The following is a 27,192-nucleotide window of genomic DNA, read 5'->3' on the forward strand; positions in this document are numbered from 1 at the left end:
TATCCACTATTTTGATACACGGAAATAGCTTTTCATTTGGTCCACCTAAATATGCAAACCATTTCGATTGTAACATAATCAACACCCATTATTTTATAAATGGATAATGTTAGCAAAAATAGCCTTATAGTATTAGAAAGTACTTGTAGGCTAGGATATTATTTGGGGAAAGTACTTCATGGCAAAGTTGCCTAACTTTGTAGTATTGTAGAAAAGTTAGGGGAAATTGCACTTTAAACAACTGGTCTATAACTTTTGTCTACCTCTAAAGCTAAGTTGATTATAGTACTTGAAAGTACTTGTAGGCAAGTCAGGATAATGTTAGGTAACTTTAGAGATGCTTATGCAACTTTAAAATGACGTTAGGCAACTTGGAAGTCATGGTGTTCAACTTAGGGGAAAGTATTTTGAGTTGATAGACATCCATGATAGGCAACTTTATATGTGATACTTGTAGGCAAGTCAGGATAATGTTAGGGAACTTTAGAGATGCTTATGCAACTTTAAAATGACGTTAGGCAACTTGGAAATCATGGTGTTCAACTTAGGGGAAAGTATTTTGAGTTGATAGACATCCATGATAGGCAACTTTATATGTGATATTAGGCAACATCCAAGTAGCCCCATATAGCATCAAGTTGCTTCCTATAGTACTCGTAGCCAACTAAGAAGTGCTTGGGCATAGATATGTAATCATGATAGGCAATCTTTTGCAAAGTTGCTTCTTGTAGCATCAAAGTGCCTCAAATAGCACTAAAGTCCTGTTGTTTCATTGGTAGTCAACTTTAGAGTGCTTGTGGTAGATATGTAATTGTGATAGGCAATCTACTGCAAAATTGCTTCCTGTAACACCAAAGTTGCCCCAAGTAGCATCAAACTACTTGAAAAATAAAGTTTGGCGAAACATACCCATATGGGGTCTTGTTTCAAAGAGCTCATTGCAAGAAGGCAAACGGTGAAAGTGAAACTTAATTTTGATGCTCAGTTTAAAAGTTAAGCTTTTTACATTTTCTTGAATGAACTAAATGCACGAGATGCATTTCCTAACTTGTGTGCTCCATATGATTGCAGGAAGGAGTGACGGAACCACGTGGTGGGAAGGCAAGATCTTTTCTCTTGAGGGCCACATGGGATAGGGACAACCTTTCCTTTTTTGGACGGTGTGGACAAAGTTTTGCCTTTTGGGGGTGTATGCTCGGGGGCACTAGCCAGCCAACAGGTGCTGGCTAGCCGTGTCATTATTATGCTTCCCTCCCGTGAAGCTTTTACACATGTGTAGCTTCCTTTGCTAAAAAAACATGTGTAGCTTCACATCGATGTATTACTTTCTTCTGAGTTTTTAGTTTTTTTATTTTTTTTTATTTCAGTTTTCTCTATTTCGTTACTCCTGCTCCACTAATACTCGGCAGATTGTGATTCCCTTAAGTTTGTGACCCTGTAGGTTTGATAAAACATAGGCTTGAACAAAACCCCTTTCCTTCAATGACCGATAGCGAAACCGTGGACATCCATATCGATCCCTATGAATACACAAATGATATTCGAGTGAACCTTTGGTTATCATGTGCTATTCCCTTTGCTTCGAGATACTTTACAAAACCCGAGGTGAGATGTATCGGTATCTTCTTGAGTCACTCACATGCTCACTATACCGGTCTCCTCATTACCGATTTTGTTCTTATTTCTCGCCGACATGTTTCGGCATCCTTGTGACCTAGTCACCCGTGTCCATCCAGAAAATAATGGACACTGTCACATCGAGTGGGCCCTAAGAATATCTATCCATTGTTGGAGGAGCAAATCCCACTCTTAAGCTTTCTAGTCCCTTGTCAAACTTTATGATGTACCTGTAAGTTGTTGTTATGATCATCGTGTTACAGATGACGTTTGAGCAATCGAAAGTCCATCGTATGTAAGAAGTTACTACAATACTCTCATAGTCTAAGGAACTAAAGCATACATTAACTCTCTGTGTTATACCGATTGACTTGTGACGATAGTATCTCAAAGTATGACAAACAAGTTGGGTCAATTCAATATGATTGTTATTCCAACGTCATATTCTCAAAGTTATTTTGTGACTATCATTACACTTTAATGAAATCCCAAGACCCGAAAAACATGATCACAAACAACACTTGAGCTACTTCTAAAGGCAAGAATAGGAATCGGGTTTTACAGTTTATCATTCTACACGTGCATATGAGTTTTCCACTGAATCGCATATTTCAGTATCATAGCAGTTATGGCATAGAATATAAAATCTTAATTATGAATATGGGGAAAATAATACAATATTACTGCCTCTAGGGCATATTTCCAACATCACATAGGTATTGTCGATTTTCCTTTTGAATTCTCTAACCAGACTGTTGTTAGTTAGTTCAACCATTGCAAACCTTAATCTTAAATTATGAGATTTTAGATATGAGGAGGTTTTTGGTTCCTAGAGCAAGTATTGAGAATGCAAGTGTTGTGCCACCAAACCCAGAGCTTGACCTCCCCATTCATGTTGCAAATAATAGGGTGTTTAATCTAGATGTAATTTAGTCTAATCTTGCATTGAGAAAACAAATTGTTGAATATGCACCACAAAACAAATCCCTGGACCTACGAGGGCCGCAGATGGGCTCAGTGGGTTGCGACTGGAGGTGGGTGGAGGTGGCTGGCTTGGGGTGAGGGGAGCCGTCAGATATGAGATCCAAGGGCACAAATCGGAAGGGAGAGCTAGTGTGGCTTGGCTGAAATTTGGATCATATCGGGGAGGACGAAAAGGGTGGTGGCTGAGAGGACAGAGAGGTGGGGGTTAGGGTTGGGAACCCCCATTGGAGGGGAATTGTGTCCAAAAATGGTAGAGAGAGCTAGGGATGGCACCCGCAGGGTACGGGTACGGGTGGAGCTACCCCATACCCTTACCCGTCCATCGTGAGTTTACCCATCACCCATACCCATACCCGTCAAGGGTACAACTTTTTCCCATACCCGTCACCCGACAGGGTATATGGGTACCCGCGGGTAAAAATACTCGCGTTTACAACACATCAATTGAGTAGAAAATAGTTGTAAAAAGCAAGATATAATCATAAATTATTAATAGCAACACATCTTAAACAACGATGTACAACAACATATTCTCATAAACAAAAGTACTTGCCTATAAAGTGACGTATAAAAATGTTAAACAACAACAGATAATCATAAATAATAACATATATGCATACACTTTAAGTTCACGAAATCATGATAAATTACAGAGATAATTTGAATGCACATTAGAGTTTTTACCTAGCGTGATTAGGAGGGGAAATGAATAAATTGGGATATTAACGGAAACCCACCTGTTAACATTTTAGATGGGTACATGGGTACGCGGGCATGGGTTCTACGATCCTATACCCGTACCCTCTCTACCCGATGGGTATGATATTTTTCCATTTAAGTATCCATAGGTAATTTTTTGTCCCATACCCTTACCCTAATAGGGTTTTTTACCCGCAGGGTACGCGGGTAATGGGTACCCATTGCCATCCCTAGAGAGAGCTGTCATTTATAGCACGGGGTGGATGAGCTAGGTGGGATGGGCTAGATGAGATGGAAGCTGGGTTGGACAGTTAGACAATTTTATTTAGCAAATGATTTATTATTTAACCGGCTATAATGTGCCTTCATATTTAACAGTTTGGGCACAAAAGGAACTCCAGTTGACACAAAATTTGAAACGTAGCTTTTGTAGGATATATAAAAGTGGCACACAAAATGTTTGAGGTCACTTGAACTTTGTTTAAGTCTCAATTTAGAAATCTCCTAAAAGAAAGTCGGTTTAAACTAGAGAAGCAGGATATGGGCATGCTAAAATTGTGAAACAATTTGGGTAGCTTCTAAATGTCGCAAAAAGAGTGTGTCAAAGGTTCGGGAGTGAGTCTCGGTGCAAGAGAACAAAAAGGAGAAGAGGGTTTACTTATTCACCATTTTCAAAATGATGAAATGGAATTTTCAAACTAATTATTTCATTAATGCAATATGATGCGAATGAGATGCATATGAGACCCATGGTTGAAGAACGATGTTTTTCGTTCTATTGAAATCCTGCGTCGAGCCGATGTTGCTGTGGTGTTGTACGCGATGAAGAAATTTGGGCGAGCTGCCCACGGAGAGGCATTGCAGGAAGTTCCACGCACCGACTGCTGCATGCCTCGACCAGCCTCCCAACTTGCCCGCAAGGATCACCGGGTCTGCCCCTATTGATTATCTCTTCCTTCTCCAGCCATCCTTCTCCATGGCCGTTAGTGCATCTCCACCGCGAGAAGACACCAGACTCAGTTTCAGGGGTTGGTGAGTAGCCGATGGAGGAAGGAGATGGTCAGGTGGTGCTGGCATTGGCTCCGAGACAGAGAGTGGGGGAAAGGGGGTCGGGTTGGATTGGAGAGTGGGAGGAAGAAGAGGATAGGAGAGAAATGATATGGCATGTGGACCTGCATTGTTAGTGAAATTAACAAATGAGCGCAACTAGGATTGTTAATTTTCCCAGTGTGCCAAACATGTTTATGGCTAGGATTGACCACAAATGATAAAGATAGGATGCCGATTTTAGGGATTAAAGTTAAGAGTTCGATTTTTTTCTTTCTCAAATGCACACACTCAGAGTATAAAGAAGGAAGCGAGGAAGGCACCTGTCCACAATGGTTGTTCACAAATTACATGCAATCAGTCAAGTCCACCTCCACCCTATGCCTAAGCTAGCTACTCCCGTTTTCCCACCATGACAACACACCAAAAAAGAAGTATTGATCCCCCTTGAGTAAACCAACAGCTCACCAAGTTCTTCTTTCTCTGTCAATGCTCTTGGCCAGCCGAGAGATGGACGGTGTGGCTCCATCAAAGACGATATCGTTGTGCTGTTTCCAAATGGACCACACGACAAGACCACAATTTCTATCAGTGGATCAAGCCATGGAAAAGTTATATTACAGTAGCTAAAATGCAAAAACAAAATATGAATTGGTTTTCAACAGTACTTAGAGTAGTGATTTGCTTTATTATACTAACGGATCTTACCGAGCTTTCTGTTGAGTTTTGTGTGGATGAAGTGTTCGAAGACCGAGGAGGTCTCGATATGAGGAGAAGGAGGAGAGGCAAGAGCTGAAGCTTGGGGATGCCCAAGGCACCCCAAGTAAATATTCAAGGAGACTCAAGCGTCTAAGTTTGGGGATGCCCCGGAAGGCATCCCATCTTTCTTCAACAAGTATCAGTATGTTTTCGATTCGTTTCATTCATGCGATATGTGCAAATCTTGGAGCATCTTTTGCATTTAGTTTTCACTTTTATTTTATGCACCATGCTGGTATGAGATAGTCCATGGTTGATTTTAGAATGCTCATTGCACTTCACTTATATCTTTTGAGTATGGCTTTATAGAATGCTTCATTTGCTTCACTTATATCATTTGAAGTTTGGATTGTCTGTTTCTCTTCACATAGAAAACCGCCATTTGTAGAATGCTCTTTTGCTTCACTTATATTTGTTAGAGCGTGGGCATATCTTTTGTAGAAAGAATTAAACTCTCTTGCTTCACTTATATCTATTTAGAGAGATGACAGGAATTGGTCATTCACATGGTTAGTCATAAAATCCTACATAAAACTTGTAGATCAATGAATATGATATGTTTGATTCCTTGCAATAGTTTTGTGATATAAAGGTGGTGATATTAGAGTCATGTTAGTGAGTAATTATTGAAGGAAATATGCCCTAGAGGCAATAATAAAGTTATTATTTATTTCCTTATTTCATGATTAATGTTTATTATTCATGCTAGAATTGTATTAACCGGAAACATAATACATGTGTGAATACATAGACAAACATAGTGTCACTAGTATGCCTCTACTTGACTAGCTCATTAATCAAAGATGGTTTTGTTTCCTAACCATAGACATGTGTTGTCATTTGATTAGTGGGATCACATCATTAGAAGAATGATGTGATTGACATGACCCATTCCGTTAGCCTAGCACTTGATCGTTTAGTATACTGCTATTGCTTTCTTCATGACTTATACATGTTCCTGTAACTATGAGAATTATGCAACTCCCGTTTACCGGAGGAACACTTTGGGTACTACCAAACGTCACAACATAACTGGGTGATTATAAAGGAGTACTACAGGTGTCTCCGAAGGTACATGTTGAGCTGGCGTATTTCGAGATTAGGTTTTGTCACTCCGATTGTCGGAGTGGTATCTCTGGGCCCTCTCGGTAATGCACATCACTATAAGCCTTGCAAGCAATGTGACCAATGAGTTGGTTACGGGATGACGCATTACGTAACGAGTAAAGAGACTTGCCGGTAACGAGATTGAACTAGGTATTGGATACCGACGATCAAATCTCGGGCAAGTAACATACCGATGACAAAGGGAACAACGTATGTTGTTATGCGGTTTGACTGATAAAGATCTTCGTAGAATATGTAGGAACCAATATGGGCATCCAGGTTCCGCTATTGGTTATTGACCGAGAATAGTTCTAGGTCATGTCTACATAGTTCTCGAACCCGTAGGGTCCGCACGCTTAACGTTACGATGACAGTTTTATTATGAGTTTATGAGTTTTGATGTACCGAAGGAGTTCGGAGTCCCGGATGAGTTTGGGGACATGACGAGGAGTCTTGAAATGGTCGAGACGTAAAGATCGATATATTGGACGACTATATTCGGACTTCGGAAAGGTTCCGAGTGATTCGGGTATTTTTTGGAGTACCGGAGAGTTACGGGAATTCGCCGGAAGAAGTATTGGGCCTTATTGGGCCATACGGGAAAGAGAGAGGGGCTGCCTAGGGCAGGCCGCGCCCCCCCCCCCCCCAAGGCCTAGTCCGAATTGGACTAGGGGGAGGGGCCGCACCCCCTCCTTCCTTCCCTTCTCTCTTCCCTTTCCTTCTCTCCTACTCCTACTACATGGAAGGTCTCCTAGTTGGACTAGGAAAGGAGGGAGTCCTACTCCCGATGGGAGTAGGACTCCTCCCTGGCGCCCCCTCCCTTGGCCGGCCGCCTCTTCCCCCTTGCTCCATTATATACGGGGGCAGGGGGCACCCCATGACACACAAGTTGATCTACGGATCGTTCCTTAGCCGTGTGCGGTGCCCCCCTCCACCATATTCCACCTCGGTCATATCGTCGCGGAGTTTAGGCGAAGCCCTGCGCCGGTAGAACATCATCATCGTCACCACGCCGTCGTGCTGATGGAACTCATCCCCGAAGCTTTGCTGGATCGGAGCCCGGGGATCGTCATCGAGCTGAACGTGTGCTGAACTCGGAGGTGTCGTACGTTCGGTGCTTGGATCGGTCGGATCGTGAAGACGTACGACTACATCAACCGCGTTGTGCTAACGCTTCCGCTTACGGTCTACGAGGGTACGTGGACAACACTCTCCCCTCTCGTTGCTATGCCATCACCATGATTTTGCGTGTGCGTAGGAAATTTTTTGAAATTACTACGTTACCCAACAGTGGCATCCGAGCCTAGGTTTTATGCGTTGATGTTATATGCACGAGTAGAACACAAGTGAGTTGTGGGTGATACAAGTCATACCGCTTACCAGCATGTCATACTTTGGTTCGGCGGTATTGTGAGATGAAGCGGCCCGGACCGACATTACGCGTACGCTTACGCGAGACTGGTTTCACCGTTACGAGCACTCGTGCTTAAAGGTGGCTGGCGGGTGTCTGTCTCTCTCACTTTAGCTGAATCGAGTGTCGCTACGCCCGGTCCTTGCAAAGGTTAAAACAGCACTAACTTGACGAACTATCGTTGTTGATGTGTAGGTAAGAACGGTTCTTGCTAAGCCCGTAGCAGCCACGTAAAATTTGCAACAACAAAGTAGAGGACGTCTAACTTGTTTTTGCAGGGCATGTTGTGATGTGATATGGTCAAGACGTGATACTATATTTTATTGTATGAGATGATCATGTTTTGTAACCGAAGTTATCGGCAACTGGCAGGAGCCATATGGTTGTCGCTTTATTGTATGAAATGCAAACACCCTATAATTGCTTTACTTTATCACTAAGCGGTAGCGATAGTCGTAGAAGCAATAGATGGCATAACGACAACGATGCTACGATGGAGATCAAGGTGTCGCGCCGGTGACGATGGTGATCATGACGGTGCTTCGAAGATGGAGATCACAAGCACAAGATGATGATGGCCATATCATATCACTTATATTGATTGCATGTGATGTTTATCCTTTATGCATCTTATCTTGCTTTGATTGACGGTAGCATTTTAAGATGATCTCTCACTAATTATCAAGAAGTGTTCTCCCTAAGTATGCACCGTTGCGAAAGTTCTTCGTGCTGAGACATCACGTGATGATCGGGTGTGATAGGCTCTATGTTCAAATACAACGGGTGCAAAGCAGTTGCACACGCGGAATACTCATGTTAAACTTGACGAGCCTAGCATATACAGACATGGCCTTGGAACACGGAGACCGAAAGGTCGAGCATGAATCATATAGTAGATATGATCAACATAGTGATGTTCACCATTGAAAACTACTCCGTCTCACGTGATGATCGGACATGGTTTAGTTGATTTGGATCACGTGATCACTTAGATGACTAGAGAGATGTCTGTCTAAGTGGGAGTTCTTAAGTAATATGATTAATTGAACTTAAATTTATCATGAACTTAGTCCTGGTATTTTTGCAAATTATGTTGTAGATCAATAGCTCGCGTTGTTGCTTTCATATGTTTATTTTGATATGTTCCTAGAGAAAACTGTGTTGAAAGATGTTAGTAGCAATGATGCGGATTGGATCCGTGATCTGAGGTTTATCCTCATTGTTGCGCAGAAGAATTATGTCCTTTATGCACCGCTAGGTGACAGACCTATTGCAGGAGCAGATGCAGACGTTATGAACGTTTGGCTAGCTCAATATGATGACTACTTGATAGTTTAGTGCACCATGCTTAACGGCTTAGAATCGGGACTTCAAGGACGTTTTGAACGTCATGGACCATATGAGATGTTCCAGAAATTGAAGTTGATATTTCAAGCAAATACCCGAGTTGAGAGATATGAAGTCTCCAACAAGTTCTATAGCTAAAAGATGGAGGAGAATCGCTCAACTAGTGAGCATGTGCTTAGATTGTCTGGGTACTTCAATCGCTTGAATCAAGTGGGAGTTAATCTTCCAGATAAGATAGTGATTGACAGAATTCTCTAGTTACCATCACCAAGTTAGTAGAACTTCATGATGAACTATAGTATGAAAGGGATGACGAAAACGATTCCCGAGCTCTTCGTGATGTTGAAATCGACGAAGGTAGAAATCAAGAAAGAGCATCAAGTGTTGATGATTGACAAGACCACTAGTTTCAAGAAAAGGGCAAAGGGAAAGAAAGGGAACTTCAAGTGGAAAGACAAGAAAGTTGTTACTCCTGCGAAGAAGCCCAAAGCTGGACCATAGCCTGAAACTAAGTGCTTACACTGCAAAGGAAATAGTCACTGGAAGCGGAAATGCCCTGAATATTTGGTAGATAAGAAGGATGGCAAAGTGAACAAGGGTATATTTGATATACATGTTATTAATGTGTGCCTTGCTAGTGTTTATAGTAGCCCCTGAGTATTTGATACTTGTTCGGTTGCTAAGATTAGTAACTCGAAACAGGAGTTACAGAATAAACAGAGACTAGTTGAAGGGGAAGTGACGATGAGTGTTGGAAGTAGTTCCAAGATTGATATGATCATCATCGCACACTCCCTATACTTTCGGGATTAGTGTTAAACCTAAATAAATGTTATTTGGCGTTTACATTGAGCATGAATATGATTTGATCATGTTTATTGCAATACGGTTATTCATTTAAAATCAGAGAATAATTGTTGTTCTGTTTACATGAATAAAACCTTCAATGGTCATACACCCAATGAAAATAGTTTGTTGGATCTCGATCGTGATGATACACATATTCATAATATTGATGCCAAAAGATTCAAAGTTAATAATGATAGTGCAACTTATTTGTGGCACTGCCGTTTGGGTCATATCGGTGTAAAACGCATGAAGAAACTCCATAAAGATGGATTTTTGGAATCACTTGGTTATGAATCATTTGATGCTTGCGAACCGTGCCTTTTGGGCAAGATGACTAAAACTCCGTTCTCCGGAACAATGGAACGAGATACTAACATGTTGGAAATAATACATACAGATGTATGCGATCGAATGAGTATTGATGCTCGTGGCAAGTATCGTTATTTTCTGACCTTCACAAGATGATTTGAGAAGATATGGGTATATCTACTTGATGAAACATAAGTCTGAAATAGTTGAAAGGTTCAAAGAATTTCAGAGTGAAGTGGAAAAATCATCATAACAAGAAAATAAAGTTTCTGCGATCTGATCGCGGAGACGAATATTTGAGTTACGAGTTTGGTCTTCAATTAAAACAATGTGAAATAGTTTCACAGCTCACGCCACCTGGAACACCACAACGTTATGGTGTGTCCGAACGTCGTAACCACACTTTATTGGATATAGTGCGATCTATGATGTCTCTTACTGATTTACCACTATTGTTTTGGGGTTATGCATTAGAGACAGCTGCATTCACGTTTAAAAGGGCACCATCTAAATCCGTTGAGACGACAGCATATGAACTGTGGTTTAGCAAGAAACCCAAGTTGTCGTTTCTTAAAGTTTGGGGCTGCGATGCTTATGTGAAAAAGTTTCATCCTAATAAGCTCAAACCCAAATCGGAGAAGTGTGTCTTCATAGAATACCCAAAGGAAATTGTTGGGTACACCTTCTATCACAGATCCGAAGGCAAGATATTCGTTGCTAAAATGGATCCTTTCTAGAGAAGGAGTTTCTCTCGAAAGAAGTGAGTGCGAGGAAAGTAGAGCTTGATGAGGTAATTTGTACCTTCTCCCGAATTGGAAAGTAGTTCACCACGGAAATCAGTTCCAGTGATTCCTACACCAATTAGTGAGGAAGCTAATGATGATGATCATGAAACTTCAGATCAAGTTACTACAAAACCTCGTAGGTCTTCCAAAGTACAGTCCGCACCAGAGTAGTACGGTAATACTGTTCTGGAAGTCATGTTACTAGACCATGATGAACCTACGAACTATGAGGAAGCAATGATGAGCCCAGATTCCGTGAAATGGCTTGAGGCCATAAAATCTGAGATATGATCCATGTATGAGAACAAAGTATGGACTTTGATTGACTTGCTCGATGATCAGCAAGCCATGTTAAATAAATGGATCTTCAAGAGGAAGACGGACACTGATAGTAGTGTTACTATCCACTAAGCTCGACTTATTGCAAAAGGTTTTCAACAAGTTCAAGGGGTTGAATACAATGAGATTTTCTCACTCGTATCGATGCTTAAGTCTGTCCGAATCATGTTAGCAATTGCCACATTTTATGAAATCTGGCAAATGGATGTCAAAACTGCATTCCTTAATGAATTTATTAAAGAAGAGTTGTATATGATGCAACCAGAAGGTTTTGTCAATCCTAAAGATGTTAACAAAGTGTGCACGCTCTAGCGATCCATCTATGGACTGGTGCAAGCATCTCGGAGTTGGAATATACGCTTTGATGAGTTGATCAAAGCATATGATTTTATACAGACTTTTGGAGAAGCCTGTATTTACAAGAAAGTGAGTGGGAGCACTACAACATTTTTGATATGTATATTGTTGATCCGAAATAATGTAGAATTATTCTGCAAATCTTAAAGGAGTGTTTTGAAAAGAGTTTTTCAAAGCAAGACCTCGGTGAAGCTGCTTACACATTGAGCATCAAGATCTATATAGATAGATCAAGACGCTTGATAAGATTTTTTCAAATAAGTACATACCTTGATAAATTTTTGAAATAGTTCAAAATGGAACAGTCAAAGAAGGAGTTCTTGCCTGTGATGCAAAGGTGTGAAGTTGAGTAAGACTCAAGACCCGACCATGGCAGAAAATAGAAAGAGAATGAAAAGTCATTCCCTATGCCTCAGTCATAGGTTCTATAAAGTATGTTATGCTGTGAACCAGACATATTGTATACCTTGCTCTGAGTTTGGCAAGGGAATACAATTTTGATCTAATAGTAGATCACTGGACAGCGGTCAAGAATATCCTTAGTAAGGACTAAGGAGATGTTTCTCGATTATGGAGGTGATAAAAGAGTTTGTTGTAAAAGTTACATCGGTGCAAACTTTTACACCGATCCAGATGACTCTAAGTCTCAATCTGGATACATATTGAAAGTGGGAGCAATTAGCTAGAGTAGCTCCGTGCAGAGCATTGTAGACATAGAATATTTGCAAAGTACATATGGCTCTGACTGTGACAGACCCGTTGACTAAAGCTTCTCTCACGAGCAAAACATGATCACACCTTAGTACTCTTTGGGTGTTAATCACATAAGCGATGTGAACTAGATTATTAACTCTAGTAAACCCTTTGGGTGTTGGTCACATGAAGATGTGAACTATGGGTGTTAATCATATACAAATATGAATATTGGTGTTAAATCACATGGTGATGTGAACTAGATTATTGACTCTAGTGCAAGTGGGAGACTGAAGGAAATATGCCCTAGAGGCAATAATAAAGTTATTATTTATTTCCTTATTTCATGATAAATGTTTATTATTCATGCTAGAATTGTATTAACCGGAAACATAATACATGTGTGAATACATAGACAAACATAGTGTCACTAGTATGCCTCTACTTCACTAGCTCATTAATCAAAGATGGTTTTGTTTCCTAACCATAGACATGTGTTGTCATTTGATTAGTGGGATCACATCATTAGAAGAATGATGTGTTTGACATGACCCATTCCGTTAGCCTAGCACTTGATCGTTTAGTATACTGCTATTGCTTTCTTCATGACTTATACATGTTCCTGTAACTATGAGAATTATGCAACTCCCGTTTACCGGAGGAACACTTTGGGTACTACCAAACGTCACAACGTAACTGGGTGATTATAAAGGAGTACTACAGGTGTCTCCGAAGGTACATGTTGAGCTGGCGTATTTCGAGATTAGGTTTTGTCACTCCGATTGTCGGAGAGGTATCTCTGGGCCCTCTCGGTAATGCACATCACTATAAGCCTTGCAAGCAATGTGACCAATGAGTTGGTTACGGGATGATGCATTACGTAATGAGTAAAGAGACTTGCCGGTAACGAGATTGAACTAGGTATTGGATACCGACGATCAAATCTCGGGCAAGTAACATACCGATGACAAAGGGAACAACGTATGTTGTTATGCGGTTTGACCGATAAAGATCTTCGTAGAATATGTAGGAACCAATATGGGCATCCAGGTTCCGCTATTGGTTATTGACCGAGAATAGTTCTAGGTCATGTCTACATAGTTCTCGAACCCGTAGGGTCCGCACGCTTAACGTTACGATGACAGTTTTATTATGAGTTTATGAGTTTTGATGTACCGAAGGAGTTCGGAGTCCCGGATGAGATTGGGGACATGATGAGGAGTCTCGAAATGGTCGATACGTAAAGATCGATATATTGGACGACTATATTCAGACTTCGGAAAGGTTCCAAGTGATTCGGGTACTTTTCGGAGTACCGGAGAGTTACGGGAATTCGCCGGAAGAAGTATTGGGCCTTATTGGGCCATACGGGAAAGAGAGAGGGGCTGCCTAGGGCAGGCCCCCCCCAAGGCCTAGTCCGAATTGGACTAGGGGAGGGGCCGCACCCCCTCCTTCCTTCCCTTCTCTCTTCCCTTTCCTTCTCTCCTACTCCTACTACATGGAAGGTCTCCTAGTTGGACTAGGAAAGGAGGGAGTCCTACTCCCGGTGGGAGTAGGACTCCTCCCTGGCGCGCCCTCCCTTGGCCGGCCGCCTCCTCCCCCTTGCTCCTTTATATACGGGGGCAGGGGGCACCCCATGACACACAAGTTGATCTACGGATCGTTCCTTAGCCGTGTGCAGTGCCCCCCTCCACCATATTCCACCTCGGTTATATCGTCGCGGAGTTTAGGCGAAGCCCTGCGCCTGTAGAACATCATCATCGTCACCACGCCATCATGCTGACGGAACTCATCCCCGAAGCTTTGCTGGATCGGAGCCCGGGGATCATCATCGAGCTGAACGTGTGCTGAACTCGAAGGTGCCGTACGTTCGGTGCTTGGATCGGTCGGATCATGAAGACATACGACTACATCAACCGCATTGTGCTAACGCTTCCGCTTACGGTCTACGGGGGTACGTGGACAACACTCTCCCCTCTCGTTGCTATGCCATCACCATGATCTTGCGTGTGCGTAGGAAATTTTTTGAAATTACTACGTTCCCCAACAATTGTGGATTAGTATAAATACTAGTGTTGAGGTTTGTGATTCCCGTAGCATGCACGTATGGTGAACCGTTATGTAACAAAGTTGGAGCATGAGGTATTTATTGATTGTCTTCCCTTGTGTGGAGGTTGGGGGCGCGCGATGGTTAACTCCTACCAACCTCCCCCCTAGGAGTATGCGTGTAGTACTTTGTTTTGATGGCTAATAAATTTTTGCAATAAGTATGTGAGTTCTTTATGACTAACGTTGAGTCCATGGATTCTACGCACTCTCAGCCTTCCATCATTGCTAGCCTCTTCGGTACTGTGCATTGCCCTTTCTCACCTCGAGAGTTGGTGAAAACTTCGCCGGTGCATCCAAACTCCGTGATATGATACACTCTATCACACATAAGTCTCCTTATATCTTCCTCAAAACAGACACCATACCTACCTATTATGGCATTTCCATAGCCATTCTGAGATATATTGCCATGCAACTTCCATCATCATCATATACATGACTTGAGCATTCATTGTCATATTGCTTTGCATGATCGTAAGATAGCTAGCATGATGTTTTCATGGCTTGTCCATTTTTTGATGTCATTGCTATGCTAGATCATTGCACATCCAGGTACACCGCCGGAGGCATTCATATAGAGTCATATCTTTGTTCTAGTATCGAGTTGTAATATTGAGTTGTAAGTAAATAGAAGTGTGATTATCATCATTTTTAGAGCATTGTCCCCAAAAAAAGAGGCCAAAGAAGCCTAAATAAAAAAGGGGGCCAAAGAAGCCCGCCAAAAAGAAAAAGAAAAAAAAGAGAAAAGAATAAAAGAATAAAAGGGACAATGTTACTATCCTTTTTCCACACTTGTGCTTCAAAGTAGCAACATGTTCTATATATAGAGAGTCTCTTGAGTTATCACTTTCATATACTAGTGGGAATTTTCATTATAGAACTTGGCTTGTATATTCCGATGACGGGCTTCCTCAAATGCCTGAGGTCTTCATGAGCAAGAAAGTTGGATGCACCCCCACTTAGTTTTCAGTTTGATCTTTCATATACTTATAGCTCTTAGTGCATCCATTGCATGGCAATCCCTACTCATTGCATTGATATCAATTGATGGGCATATCCCTAGCCCGTTGATTAGCCGCGTCAATGTGAGATTTTATCCTTTTTTGTCTTCTCCACACAACCCCCATTATCATATTCTATTCCACCCATAGTGCTATGTCCATGGCTCACGCTCATGTATTGCGCGAAAGTTGAAAAAGTTTGAGAATACTAAAGTATGAAACAATTGCTTGGCAAAAACCGGGGTTGTGCATGATTTGAATATTTTGTGTGGTGAAGATGGAGCATAGCCAGACTATATGATTTTGTAGGGATAACTTTCTTTGGCCATGTTGTTTTGAAAAGACATGATTGCTTTATTAGTATGCTTGAAGTATTATTGTCTTGATGTCAAATGATAGACTATTGCTTTGAATCACTCGTGTCTTAATATTCATGCCATGATTTGATTACATGATCCAGATTATGCTAGGTAGCATTCCACAGCAAAAATTGTCTTTTTTATCATTTACCTACTCGAGGACGAGCATGAATTAAGCTTGGGGATGCTGATACGTCTCTGTCGTATCTATAACTTTTGATTGTTCCATGCCAATATTCTACAACTTTTACATACTTTTGGCAACTTTTTATACTATTTTTGGGACTAACATATTGATCCAGTGCCAGTGTCAGTTCATGTTTGTTGCATGTTTTTTGTTTCACAGAAAATCCATATCAAACAGAGTCCAAACGGGATAAAAACTGACGAAGATTTTTTTTGGAATATTTATGAATTTTGGGAAGTGGAATCAACGTGAGACGATGCCCGAGGGGGCCACGAGGCAGGGGGCGCACCCCAGGGGCAGGCGCGCCCCTGACCCTCGTGGACACCTCGTAAGGCAGTTGGAGCCCTTCTTTTGCCGCAAGAAAGCTAATATCTGGATAAAAATCATGTTCAAAATTCAATCCAACCGGACTTATGGATCTCCGGGAATATAAGAAACGGTGAAAGGCCAGATCTGAGAACGCAGAAACAGAGAGAGACAGAGAGACAAATCCAATCTCGGAGGGGCTCTTGCCCCTCCGCCGCCATGAAGGCCATGGACCAGTGGGAGAACCCTTCTCCCACCTAGGGAGAAGTCCAAGGAAGAAGGAGAAGGAGGGGGGCTCTCTCCCCCTCGCTTCCGGTGGCGCCGGAACGCCGCCGGGGCCATCATCGTCATTGCAATCTTCACCAACACCGCCGTCATCTTCACCAACATCTTCATCACCTTCCCCCATCTATCTACAGTGGTCCACTTTCCCGCAACCCGCTGTACCCTCTACTTGAACATGGTGCTTTATGCTTCATATTATTATCCAATGATGTGTCTCCATCCTATGATGTCTGAGTAATTTTTCGTTGTCCTATCGGTAATTGGTGAATTGCTATGATTGGTTAATTTGCTTGTGGATATGTTGTTGTCCTTTGGTGCCCATCATATGAGCGCGCGCGTGGATCACACCAAAGGGTTAGTTGTATGTTGATAGGTGCTACCTCTTGAGCACTGCGTTGGTTTTCCTTGAAGAGGAAACGATGATGCAGCAAAGTAGCGTAAGTATTTCCCTCAGTTTTTGAGTACCAAGGTATCAATGCAGTAGGAGGCTACGCGCGAGTCCCTCGTACCTACACAAAACAAATAACTCCTCGCAACCAACACGATAAGGGGTTGTCAATCCCTTCACGGTCACTTACGAGAGTGAGATCTGATAGATATGATACGATAATATTTTTGTTATTTTTGTGATAAAGATGCAAAGTAAAATAAAAGCAAAGGAAATAACTAAGTGTTGGAAGATTAATATGATGAAGATAGACCCGGGGGCCATAGGTTTCACTAGTGGCTTCTCTCAAGAGCATAAGTATTTTACGGTGGGTGAACGAATTACTGTTGAGCAATTGACAGAATTGAGCATAGTTACAAGAATATCTAGGTATGATCATGTATATAGGCATCACGTCCGAGACAAGTAGACCGACTCCTGCCTGCATCTACTACTATTACTCCACTCATCGACCGCTATCCAGCATGCATCTAGAGTATTAAGTTCAAGAAAACAGAGTAACGCCTTAAGCAAGATGACATGATGTAGAGGGATAAATTCATGCAATATGATAAAAAACCCATCTTGTTATCCTCGATGGCAACAATACAATACGTGCCTTCCTGCCCCTACTGTCACCAGGAAAGGACACCGCAAGATTGAACTCAAAGCTAAGCACTTCTCCCATTGCAAGAAAGATCAATCTAGTAGGCCAAACCAAACTGAAAATTCGAAGAGACTTGCAAAGATAACCAATCATACATAAAAGAATTCAGATTTGACTCAAATATTGTTCATAGATAATCTTGATCATAAACCCACAATTCACAGGTCTCAACAAACACACCACAAAAAGAAGATTACATCAAATAGATCTCCACAAGAGAGGGGGAGAACATTGTATTGAGATCCAAAAAGAGAGAAGAAGCCATCTAGCTACTAACTATGGACCCGAAGGTCTGAGGTAAACTACTCACACTTCATTGGAGAGGCTATGGTGATGATGTAGAAGCCCTCCATGATGGATGCCCCCTCCGGCGGAGCTCCGAAACAGGCCCCAAGATGAGCTCCTCCCTTACCGGAGAATGCTCCCTTGCCGGGGAGTCCGCCCTTGGCGGCGTAGTCGAAGCAGAAACGAGTCGGAGGAGATCACCACGCCCTCCTGATGAAGCTGTTCTGCTCCTGCACAAACAAACCAGTGATCAGATGTCAACAAAGGAAAAGAGCAACCACGCGCACCCAGAAGCAGAAAGTAAACCATATGCTTACGCTGGGGGCTGCGCTGGGGGCTGCTCTGCGAAGTGATGGCCGGATCCGGCAAGGTGGTCTCGGGCGCGCCTCCTGTCGTCGCAGTGGGCTCGTCCTCGATGACCACCACCTGAGCCTTGGCCCTCTTCGCCGCCCTCTGGGCCAGAGTCCTGAAAAGAAGAGCCCAGGGTGGATCAGATCCGATGCAAGACAAGATCAGCAAGTTGAAGAACTACAAGAACAAGCAAGGGAATCTTACTCTTCTTCTTCTTCCTCTTCCTCGTCGGAGCTGAGCGCGGAGAGGTCGAAGTTCGGCCCACCTCCGGCGCGACGAGGTGGAGGGGTGGGATCCCTTGGCCGCTTGGCGGGGATTGCGGCGCCAGCCCGAGATGACTCCGCCCCAGTTGCCACTGTGGCGGGAGGCGCACCCGCGGCAACCGTACTTGCCGCGGCGGAGCGCGTCGTGCGGCGCTGCGGCTGTTGACCTGCTTGCCGCCCTGCTGCGTCCCCGATCCTGCGGAGGCGCCTTCTTGGCTGCGCTGGGGGCTGCGTTCCGGGCCCTGTTCCCGGCAAGCTCCCCGGAGATGGCGGGCCGCTCGCACCCTCGGCGGACTCACTCAACTCGGCGTCGGGCGCGGCAAGCTCTTCTTCGTCTTCAGGCCACTCCCGCTCAGCAAGACTCATCGCCGATGCCGCGTCCGCTTCCTCCACCGTGAACCCAAATTCACCCGCGGCTGCGGCTGCCACCGCCTCTTCCGCCCTGGTGGCGATGTGTTCCATCTCTTGATCGGTGGTGTCGCGGGTGAGGAGCTTCTTGTCGTCAGCATTGACCGCCACTTCCACTAGGCTGTCGAAGAACTGCTGCACAACGTCTCCGGCAGGCTCTTGCCAAGTTGGAGCGATCCCGTGCGAATCACACAACGGCATCATGGCGCAGATGCGGTCGCGCGAGGAGTTGTTACACAGAGGCACGACGCCTGCCGGCAACCTAAACCACTCGGGGTGCTGCGGGTCGTGCTTGAATATTTCCTTAAGTATCCCGTCCAATTCTATGACGGTGAAATTGAAGTTGAGGCCTGGGCGCAATCTCATGATGTCTGCCGGGCCTCCAAATTCCCAGGCGGGTCTCCCCTTCGCCTGCAGAGGGGCGATGCGGCGGCGGAGGAAATCTGCGCCGAATGCTCCTACAGTCAACCCGGCAAGCCTGAGGCGCAAGATCCGGGTGGTGGCGATCTTCAACTTGTCATCGTCCGTGGATAGAGCGCTCCAATCATTGCCTCGCACTGCTGGGGCTTGGCGCAGGGCGGTGAACGGCTGTGGGTTCTCCTCTACAACCCAGCACCAATTTGCTCTCCACTCATCCCACTTGCTGCGGAGCTCCCCCTCCAGATAGGTCTCCTTCTTGCCGGCTCGCGAGATCCAGGCGATCCCCCCGGCAAGGGTTTCCCCTCTCTCGACACGGGGCATGAAGAAATGGCGGAAGAGAGCTATGTTGGGGTGGACTCCGACAAAGTTTTCGCATAGATGGGCGAAAACTGCCATGGTCAAGACGGCGTTGGGGGTAAAATCAAGGAGGTGGAGCTTGTAGGTGTTCATGATATCACAGAAGAAATCAGAGAATGGCGGGCAGAGCCCGCAGTAGAAGAACACGGCAAAGAAAGGGTACCCGCCAACTGGAGCTTCTTGCGAGGTGATGGCGGAGAGTACCTTTGTGCGCGGATGCGCCCGTGTCTCCGTCGACCAGAAGAGATAGTACCACTCCCTCAGATCCTTTGCGGAGAGCTCGGGGAGGAAGGTGGCCCGCTCTTTCCGCAGCGCCTCAAACCGCTGCGCTTCGGTCGACTTCACAGCTTTCGCGGCCTTCCCCTTTCCGGGCTTCGGAGCCATGGCGGAGGCGGTGAGGGAGATCGCCGGCGCTGGTAGTGGCGGCGGCGACGGAAGCGGAGCGCTGCTCTCTTTCGACTTTGGAAGCGGAGGAGGGCGGCGGAGGTTTCTGAGATTGCAGCAGCGAATGATGAAGATAGGGGAAATACCCCTGTTTCCCCTGCTTATAAGGAGGAGGGGGCGGACATTTCGGCTTTCCAATAAACAACCTCCCACGATCTCTCCACGACGCCGCGTTTGACGCGTGCCATTCTGGGCGTGCGCGGTGGGAGCGGAGAGATATGCGGCGTGACCTAGGCCGCGTGTGCCCATGCACTGTTTTGGGCCTGGCCCAACAGCGCTCGGCACCGTGTCTGGCCCAGGCCCGGGGGCTCCTGTCGGTGTACTAGAGTAGGGGTACCCTAGTACCCCGAACTTGTGCACGGGCGGTCGCAGCATCCCGCGGCAAGGCTTGCCGGGTGACCGCCAAGACCCTCCGTGGTTCCCTTGAAGACCATTCAAGAACAAAGTACTCAAACCAAGGCCCCGGCAAGAGGAGCTTGCCGGGAAGGCCAACCAAGGCCCCGGCAAGAGGAGCTTGCCGGGAAGGCCAACCAAGGCCCCGGCAAGAGGAGCTTGCCGGGAAGGCCAACCCAGGCCCCGGCAAGAGGATCTTGCCGGGAAGAGACAAGACCCCGGCAAGAGGAGCTTGCCGGGAAGGCCACTCAAGGCATACCAAGAAAGCTTGCCGCGACGCGCCCTGCGTCCCGGCAAAGCCCGGTGAGCAACAAGCTCCCAAACACGACAAGACGACGACCGCGGCAAGGAGCTTGCCGCGGGAAACCCCCACCTCGTGCCCGCGCTCCAGCACACCTGCTAACGTGTCGCTCTAGGACTCTCCCAAGCACACGTGGCAGGAGGCCGTGCAGCTAGGGGTGCGCGGTGGCAAGCGGAGATGAAGAGAAGGCCATCGTGGCAAACGGTGGCGCTCCTAACGGTCACTTTTTGCACAGTTTAGGCAACTCAGACGGGCATTCAATGCCCTTGTCCCCTGCCGTCAGAGTTAGGTAGGGTGCACTGTGTCTACAGTAGCGGTAGGTGCAGCTACCGCATTCTTTTTCCATTTCTACCCCTCTCGTCTATGTTGCCACCTGTCGGTGACCCCATGAAAGTATAAAAGGAGGCCCAGGCGCAACGTAGAGGGGGGGTTCGGCTCATTCGAAACATCGGGAACACTCTCACGCTCGGTCTGGCAGCGTCCATCGCTCCTGAGCAAGAATTCAATACACACAAACAAGCAGCAGTAGGGTTTTACGCATCCGTGCGGCCCGAAGCTGGGTAAAACCGCTCGCGTGTACCGCCTCGATCCGCTCTTTGTGCGGTCTCCGCCCCCCACCGAACCGAAAGGGGCCCGGTCCCCATAGGTGTTGGTGCATCAGCTACCCGACATCTTTGGCGCGCCAGGTAGGGGGCGTCGAGATCGTGCGAACCCGATCCGGCGTGCACGCGAGCTAAATCTTCATCGTCTTCATCGACATGCCACCGAAGAAGAAGGATTCGGAGGCGGTTGTTCCGTCTGCGTCGCTTTCACCGCCTCCGGAGCAAGCGGGTGGTGGAGTGGACGCCGGCGGAAGAATGGGCGTCGACGAGGGAGCCCTCAGTGCGGCCAAGTCCAAGGACAAGGCGGCACAGACCTCGGCGTCCATGCGCACACCGCGTCCCTCTCAGGAGGCATGAGACCAGCAGCGTCATGGCGTTCGCAGCGCCATACGTCCGCTGGGCCAAGATCAAGCTGGTGGTTCTCGTGGCGCTCAAGACCAACCTGCACGTCAACATGCTGGCTCGAGCGAAGTATGGTCGCCTGGACGGGGCACTGCTCCTTCTAACGTGGTTAGGAGTCCGAGCACGCCCCACTCCTCGCACCGTTCACCTCCGCCGCCCACCACTCCAGCAGAAGCCTTGGCGCGAGCTCAACTGCTCCTAGACTATCCTCCAACGGCGGACAAGACCGACGAATGGAGGGCCACTATCCAGAGCCTCATCGGCTTCGCCAATGGCGACACTGCGCGGCAACCAAGCACCTCGCTGCCGCGGCAGGACAGCCGGACGCGAGCCGATGGCAACAAGACCGGGGGAGGTGCGACTTCCATGCACTCTCCACTACGAAGGCCAAAATCGCCGACTCGCCGGGTCCACCCCGACAGCGGCTCCACCGTGTCGTCGGACCCACGAGCTCGTCGCGACCAGCGCCAAGTTCTCCATGAACGACAACAAGAAGACGCTCGAACCCGCATTGAGCACCGAAGAGGAGCTTGTCGCGACCAGCGCCAAGTTCTCCATGAACGACAACAAGAAGACGCTCGAACCCGCATCGAGCGCCGAAGAGAAGCGCGACGTCAATCCGACAAGCGCGCTGGGCCCTCTATTGACATGCATGCGCCAGGGGAACCAGGCGATCTTCCGTACGCGGTAGGTTGTCCTGCGTTCACCCGTGAGCTGCGGCAAGTCCAGTGGCCCAACACAAAGAATTTCAAACCAGACGTACCAGAGAAGTACGACGGCAAGACGCATCCGTCGGAGTTTCTCAGCATCTACACCATCGTGGTGCAGGCTGCCGGGGGACGGGACGACAAGATCCTTGCCAACTACTTCCCGCTGGTACTCAAGCCCAACGTCAGGTCCTGGCTCATGCACTTGCCGGACAATTCCATCTCCTCTTGGGCAGATTTATGCCATCAGTTTGTCGGCGCCTTTACAGGCGGCCACAAACCACATGGCCAAGAGAGCGATCTTCATCTGCTCGCCCAGAAGGAAGGAGAGCCACTGCGCAAGTACATTCAGAGATTCAGCCGTGTACAGCACAACATCCCAGACGTCCACCCCGCCGCGCTCATCAGCGCGTTCCATCAGAACGTGCGAAACCGAAGGATGAGGGAGGAGATGGCGATGTGTAAGATCAGAGACGTCAGCGAGCTTTACGCCCTGGCCGACAAGTGTGCACGCGCTGAAGAGGGGAGGAGGCTCCCTGGAGAGAGTACAAGAGCAGGAGGATCCGACAGTGAGGATGCCGCCCCGGCAAAGAAAGGCCGGCGGTGGAACAACAGAAGGAAAAAGGGCAAGTAAGTGCTAGCTGTCGAGCAGTCCGGCAACGGAGGTGGCGCCAAGGAAGCTAAAGCTGGTGGCTCCGACAAGGAGGCCCAGCCTGTGGCGGCCGCCGACAAGCAGGACGGCTCCGGCAAGCAGTATTGCAAGATCCACCGCACCAAGGGCCATGATCTCCAGAGTTGCAAGAAGGTTGAGCAGCTCGTTGAGCTGCAGAAAGCTGAATATGAGCGACGCGACAAAGAGAAGGCCCAGGAAGGTGCTGGAGGAGCTGGCAAGAAACGCCCCGGCCGGGGAGGACGCCGCGGCAAGGCCAAGCAGCAGCAAGGAGATAGGCCTCCCCGTGGCCGCGACAAGGATGAAGACGACGACGATGAAGACATGGATGATGATGAGGCCGATGAGCAGGAATTTCAGAAAGCTACAGAGGTCCTGTGCGTCGACGGTGGTGCTTCTCTGCATACTTCGCACCGCCAACTCAAGCAGTGGATGCGGGAGGTTAATGCAGCGGAACCATCCGTAGAGTCACGCAAGCCTCTGAAATGGTCCAGCACGCCTATCATCTTCGACATTGAGGATCACCCTGATCGCGTAACTGCGGTCGGGTGCTTGCCGATGTTGGTTTCACCAACTATCCGCAACCTCAAGGTCACGAAGATGCTAGTTGACGGCGGGGCCGGCTTGAATCTGATCTCCTCCGCGGTCCTTCAGAAACTCCAGATCCCTGACAGCGAGCTCGAGGAGACCGGCACATTCCAAGGAATCAGCCCAGGAAGAAGCAAGCCGAAGGGAAAGATCAAGCTGCCGGTCACATTTGGCAGCGAGCTGAATTTCAGAACTGAGAGGGTCACATTTGACGTTGCCGATTTTCCATTACCCTACAATGGGATCCTTGGCCGTCCAGCACTCGCCAAGTTTATGGCAGCCTCTCACTATGCATACAACATGCTCAAGATGCCAGGCCCGATAAGTGTCATCTCTGTCCCCGGCGACAAGAAGGATGCCCTTATCTGCGCCGACAAGGTCTACCGGGAAGCAGCAGCCGCAGCTGATCACAACACACTTGCCGCTGAAGCTCCCGGGGGGAAGAAGAAGACAAAGTCCGGCAAGAGCTCTGATGCCCACTCCGGCAAGTGCACCTCTTCGGAGTGTTGCGCTACCGTCGAGGACGCACCATCGAGCTCCACCGGCAAGTGCAAGAAGAAGATGGCGGCTCCACCCGAGACCAAAAAGGTGTCCGCCAAGGAGGACGGCACTGGTGGTACCTTCACCATCAGTGCCACGCTTGACCCCAAATAGGAAAGCGCGCTCATTGCTTTCCTGCGGGCGAATGTCGACGTGTTTGCATGGCAACCGTTTGATATCCCCGGTGTTCCCAGGAAAGTAATTGAGCGCCACCTAGCCGTCTGTCCTCATGCGCGGCCCGTCAAGCAGAGAGTCAGGAAGCAAGCAGTGGAGCGCCAAGAGTTCATTGCAGAAGAGATCAGGAAATTGGAAGCAGCAGGCCTTGTCAGAGGAGTGCTCCATCCCACGTGGTTGGCCAATCCTGTAGTCGTGCGCAAGGCGAACGGGAAATGGAGGCTTTGTATAGACTTCACTGATGTCAATAAAGCTTGTCCCAAAGATCCATTTCCCTTGCCGCGCATTGACCAGATTGTTGACTCCACAGCTGGATGTGATTTGCTTTCATTTCTTGATGCATATTCAGGATACCATCAAATCTTCATGGCAGAAGAGGATGAGGAAAAAACCGCATTTATCACCCCTTGCGGCACATACTATTTTGTACGGATGCCCTTTGGGTTGAAGAATGCTGGTTCAACATTTGCAAGGGTAGTCCATGTCGCTTTTGAGCCACAGATACACAGAAATGTGGAAGCCTACATGGATGATATAGTGGTCAAGAGCAAGGACAAGGCTACCCTGATCCAAGATTTAGAAGAAACTTTTGCAAATCTGCGCAAGATCAACCTCAAGCTCAACCCCGAGAAGTGCATGTTTGGAGTCCCTTCCGGCAAGCTTCTCGGGTTCTTTGTGTCTCAGCGGGGAATTGAAGCCAACCCCGACGAGATCAAGGCCATCGAGCAGACTGAAGCACCGAAGCGCATCAAGGATGTGCGAAGGCTTGCCGGTTGCGTGGCTGCTCTCAGCAGGTTTATCTCTAAGTCTGCTGAGCACGCCCTGCCGTTTTTCAAAATATTGAAAAAGGCAGGTCCAATGAAATGGACTCCGGAAGCGGAGGCCGCGCTGCAGGACTTGAAGAGGTACCTGTCCTCCACTCCAATACTTGTCGCACCTAAGCCACAAGAGAAGTTGCTGCTATATCTGGCAGCAACCAATCAAGTGGTTAGTGCTGCGTTAGTAGCGGAGAGGGAGGCGGACGATGAGCCAGCGACCGCGACAAGTGAATCCAGCGACAAGCAGGGGGCTTCTCCGACAAGCTCTGGCCCCGACAAAGTTGAGCCTGCACAGGCATGCAAGGAGGTGCAGAAGAAGATGGTGCAGCGCCCAGTTTACTTTGTCAGCTCCCTTCTCCAGGGGGCTAGGTCGAGGTACTCTGGTGTGCAAAAATTGCTTTTCGGCCTTCTCATGGCCTTGAGAAAGCTGCGCCATTACTTCCAGGCACACGAGATCACAGTTGTCACTCGCTTTCCGCTGAAGAGGATACTGCAGAATCCAGAAGCAACGGGCAGGATTGTCGAGTGGGCTTTGGAACTGTCAAGCTTTGGCCTCAAGTTTGAGAGCACTGCAACGATCCAAAGCAGGGCATTGGCAGAGTTCATAGCAGAGTGGATGCCAACCCCAGAAGAAGAAATTCCAGAGACGAGCATCCCCGTCAAGGAGACAAGCAAAGAGTGGCTGATGTACTTTGATGGTGCCTTCTCGCTGCAAGGCGCCGGTGCTGGCGTGCTGCTTATCGCACCCACTGGAGAGCACCTCAAGTACGTAGTCCAGATGCACTTTCCCAAGGAGCAAGCAACGAACAATACTGCAGAGTATGAGGGTTTGCTTGCCGGCCTCAGAATCGCAGCCGACCTTGGGATCAAGAAACTCATTGTAAGGGGTGACTCGCAGCTTGTCGTCCGCCAAGTGAACAAGAACTACCAGAGTCCATTGATGGAAGCTTATGTTGATGAAGTGAGAAAGCTAGAAGAACACTTTGACGGCCTGCAAATGGAGCATGTTCCGCGAGCTCAGAACGATATTGCTGACGGCCTATCAAAGTGCGCAGCACTAAAGTTACTTGTGGAACCAGGGATTTTTGTACTCAAGCTGACTCAACCATCCGTGACACCATCAACTGGACAAAATAAGAAGAGGAAGTTGGTTTCTGGTGACTACTTTCCGGCAGAGCTTCCCGAAGCCGCCGCCAAGAAGGTCCCCAAGATCGACGCCAAGAGTGCTGAGGAGCAGTCTGCTCCGGCGAACCTCTTGGATTGTTCCGTTGAAGCAAACGCTCCCGACAAGTTTTGCTCCGGCAAGCTTGCCGGGGAATATCACGCTCCGGCAGAGCCACAGGTTCTTGCCGTGGAAGCGGATGTTCCCGCAGCAACAGATACGCCTTTAGTCCTTGTTGTCGAGCCACAAGCTCCAGCATGGGCGCAGCAGATTGTCCGTTTCCTTCAGACAAGAGAGCTTCCCGAAGAGCAAGAAGAAGCGGAAAGAGTAGCCCGACAGTCAAGTATGTACAAGTTTGTCGACAACACACTGTACAGAATAAGACTCAACGGTGTGAAATTGAAGTGCATTCGCCGGGAAGATGGACAACAGCTGTTGGCAGAGATACATGGAGGCATATGTGGTCACCACATAGGCGCAAGAGCACTTGCCGGCAAAGCATTCCGACAAGGTTTCTTCTGGCCGACAGCCCTCCAGGATGCAACTGCACAAGTAACCAAGTGTGAAGCGTGCCAGTTCCATTCCAAACAGATACACCAACCAGCTCAAGCTCTCCAGACGATCCCTTTATCCTGGCCATTTTTGGTCTGGGGGCTCGACATC

At 47.2% G+C, this 27,192-nt stretch overlaps 1 protein-coding gene across 1 annotated transcript in view; it reads right to left on the reverse strand.

Moving 5' to 3' along the window:
* Window positions 1-4,638: 4,638 nt before the first annotated feature.
* Window positions 4,639-27,192, reverse strand: part of LOC119350380 (centromere-associated protein E-like) — a 113,821-nt gene continuing 91,267 nt past the window's right edge. The window contains exon 7 of the mRNA XM_037618242.1: window positions 4,639-4,670. Coding sequence (XP_037474139.1) covers window positions 4,639-4,670 — 32 coding nt within the window. The remainder of the gene's footprint in view (window positions 4,671-27,192) is intronic.

The sequence above is a fragment of the Triticum dicoccoides genome, chromosome 1B (genome assembly GCF_002162155.2).
Source record: "Triticum dicoccoides isolate Atlit2015 ecotype Zavitan chromosome 1B, WEW_v2.0, whole genome shotgun sequence".
In the NCBI taxonomy this organism is placed as follows: domain Eukaryota; kingdom Viridiplantae; phylum Streptophyta; class Magnoliopsida; order Poales; family Poaceae; genus Triticum; species Triticum dicoccoides.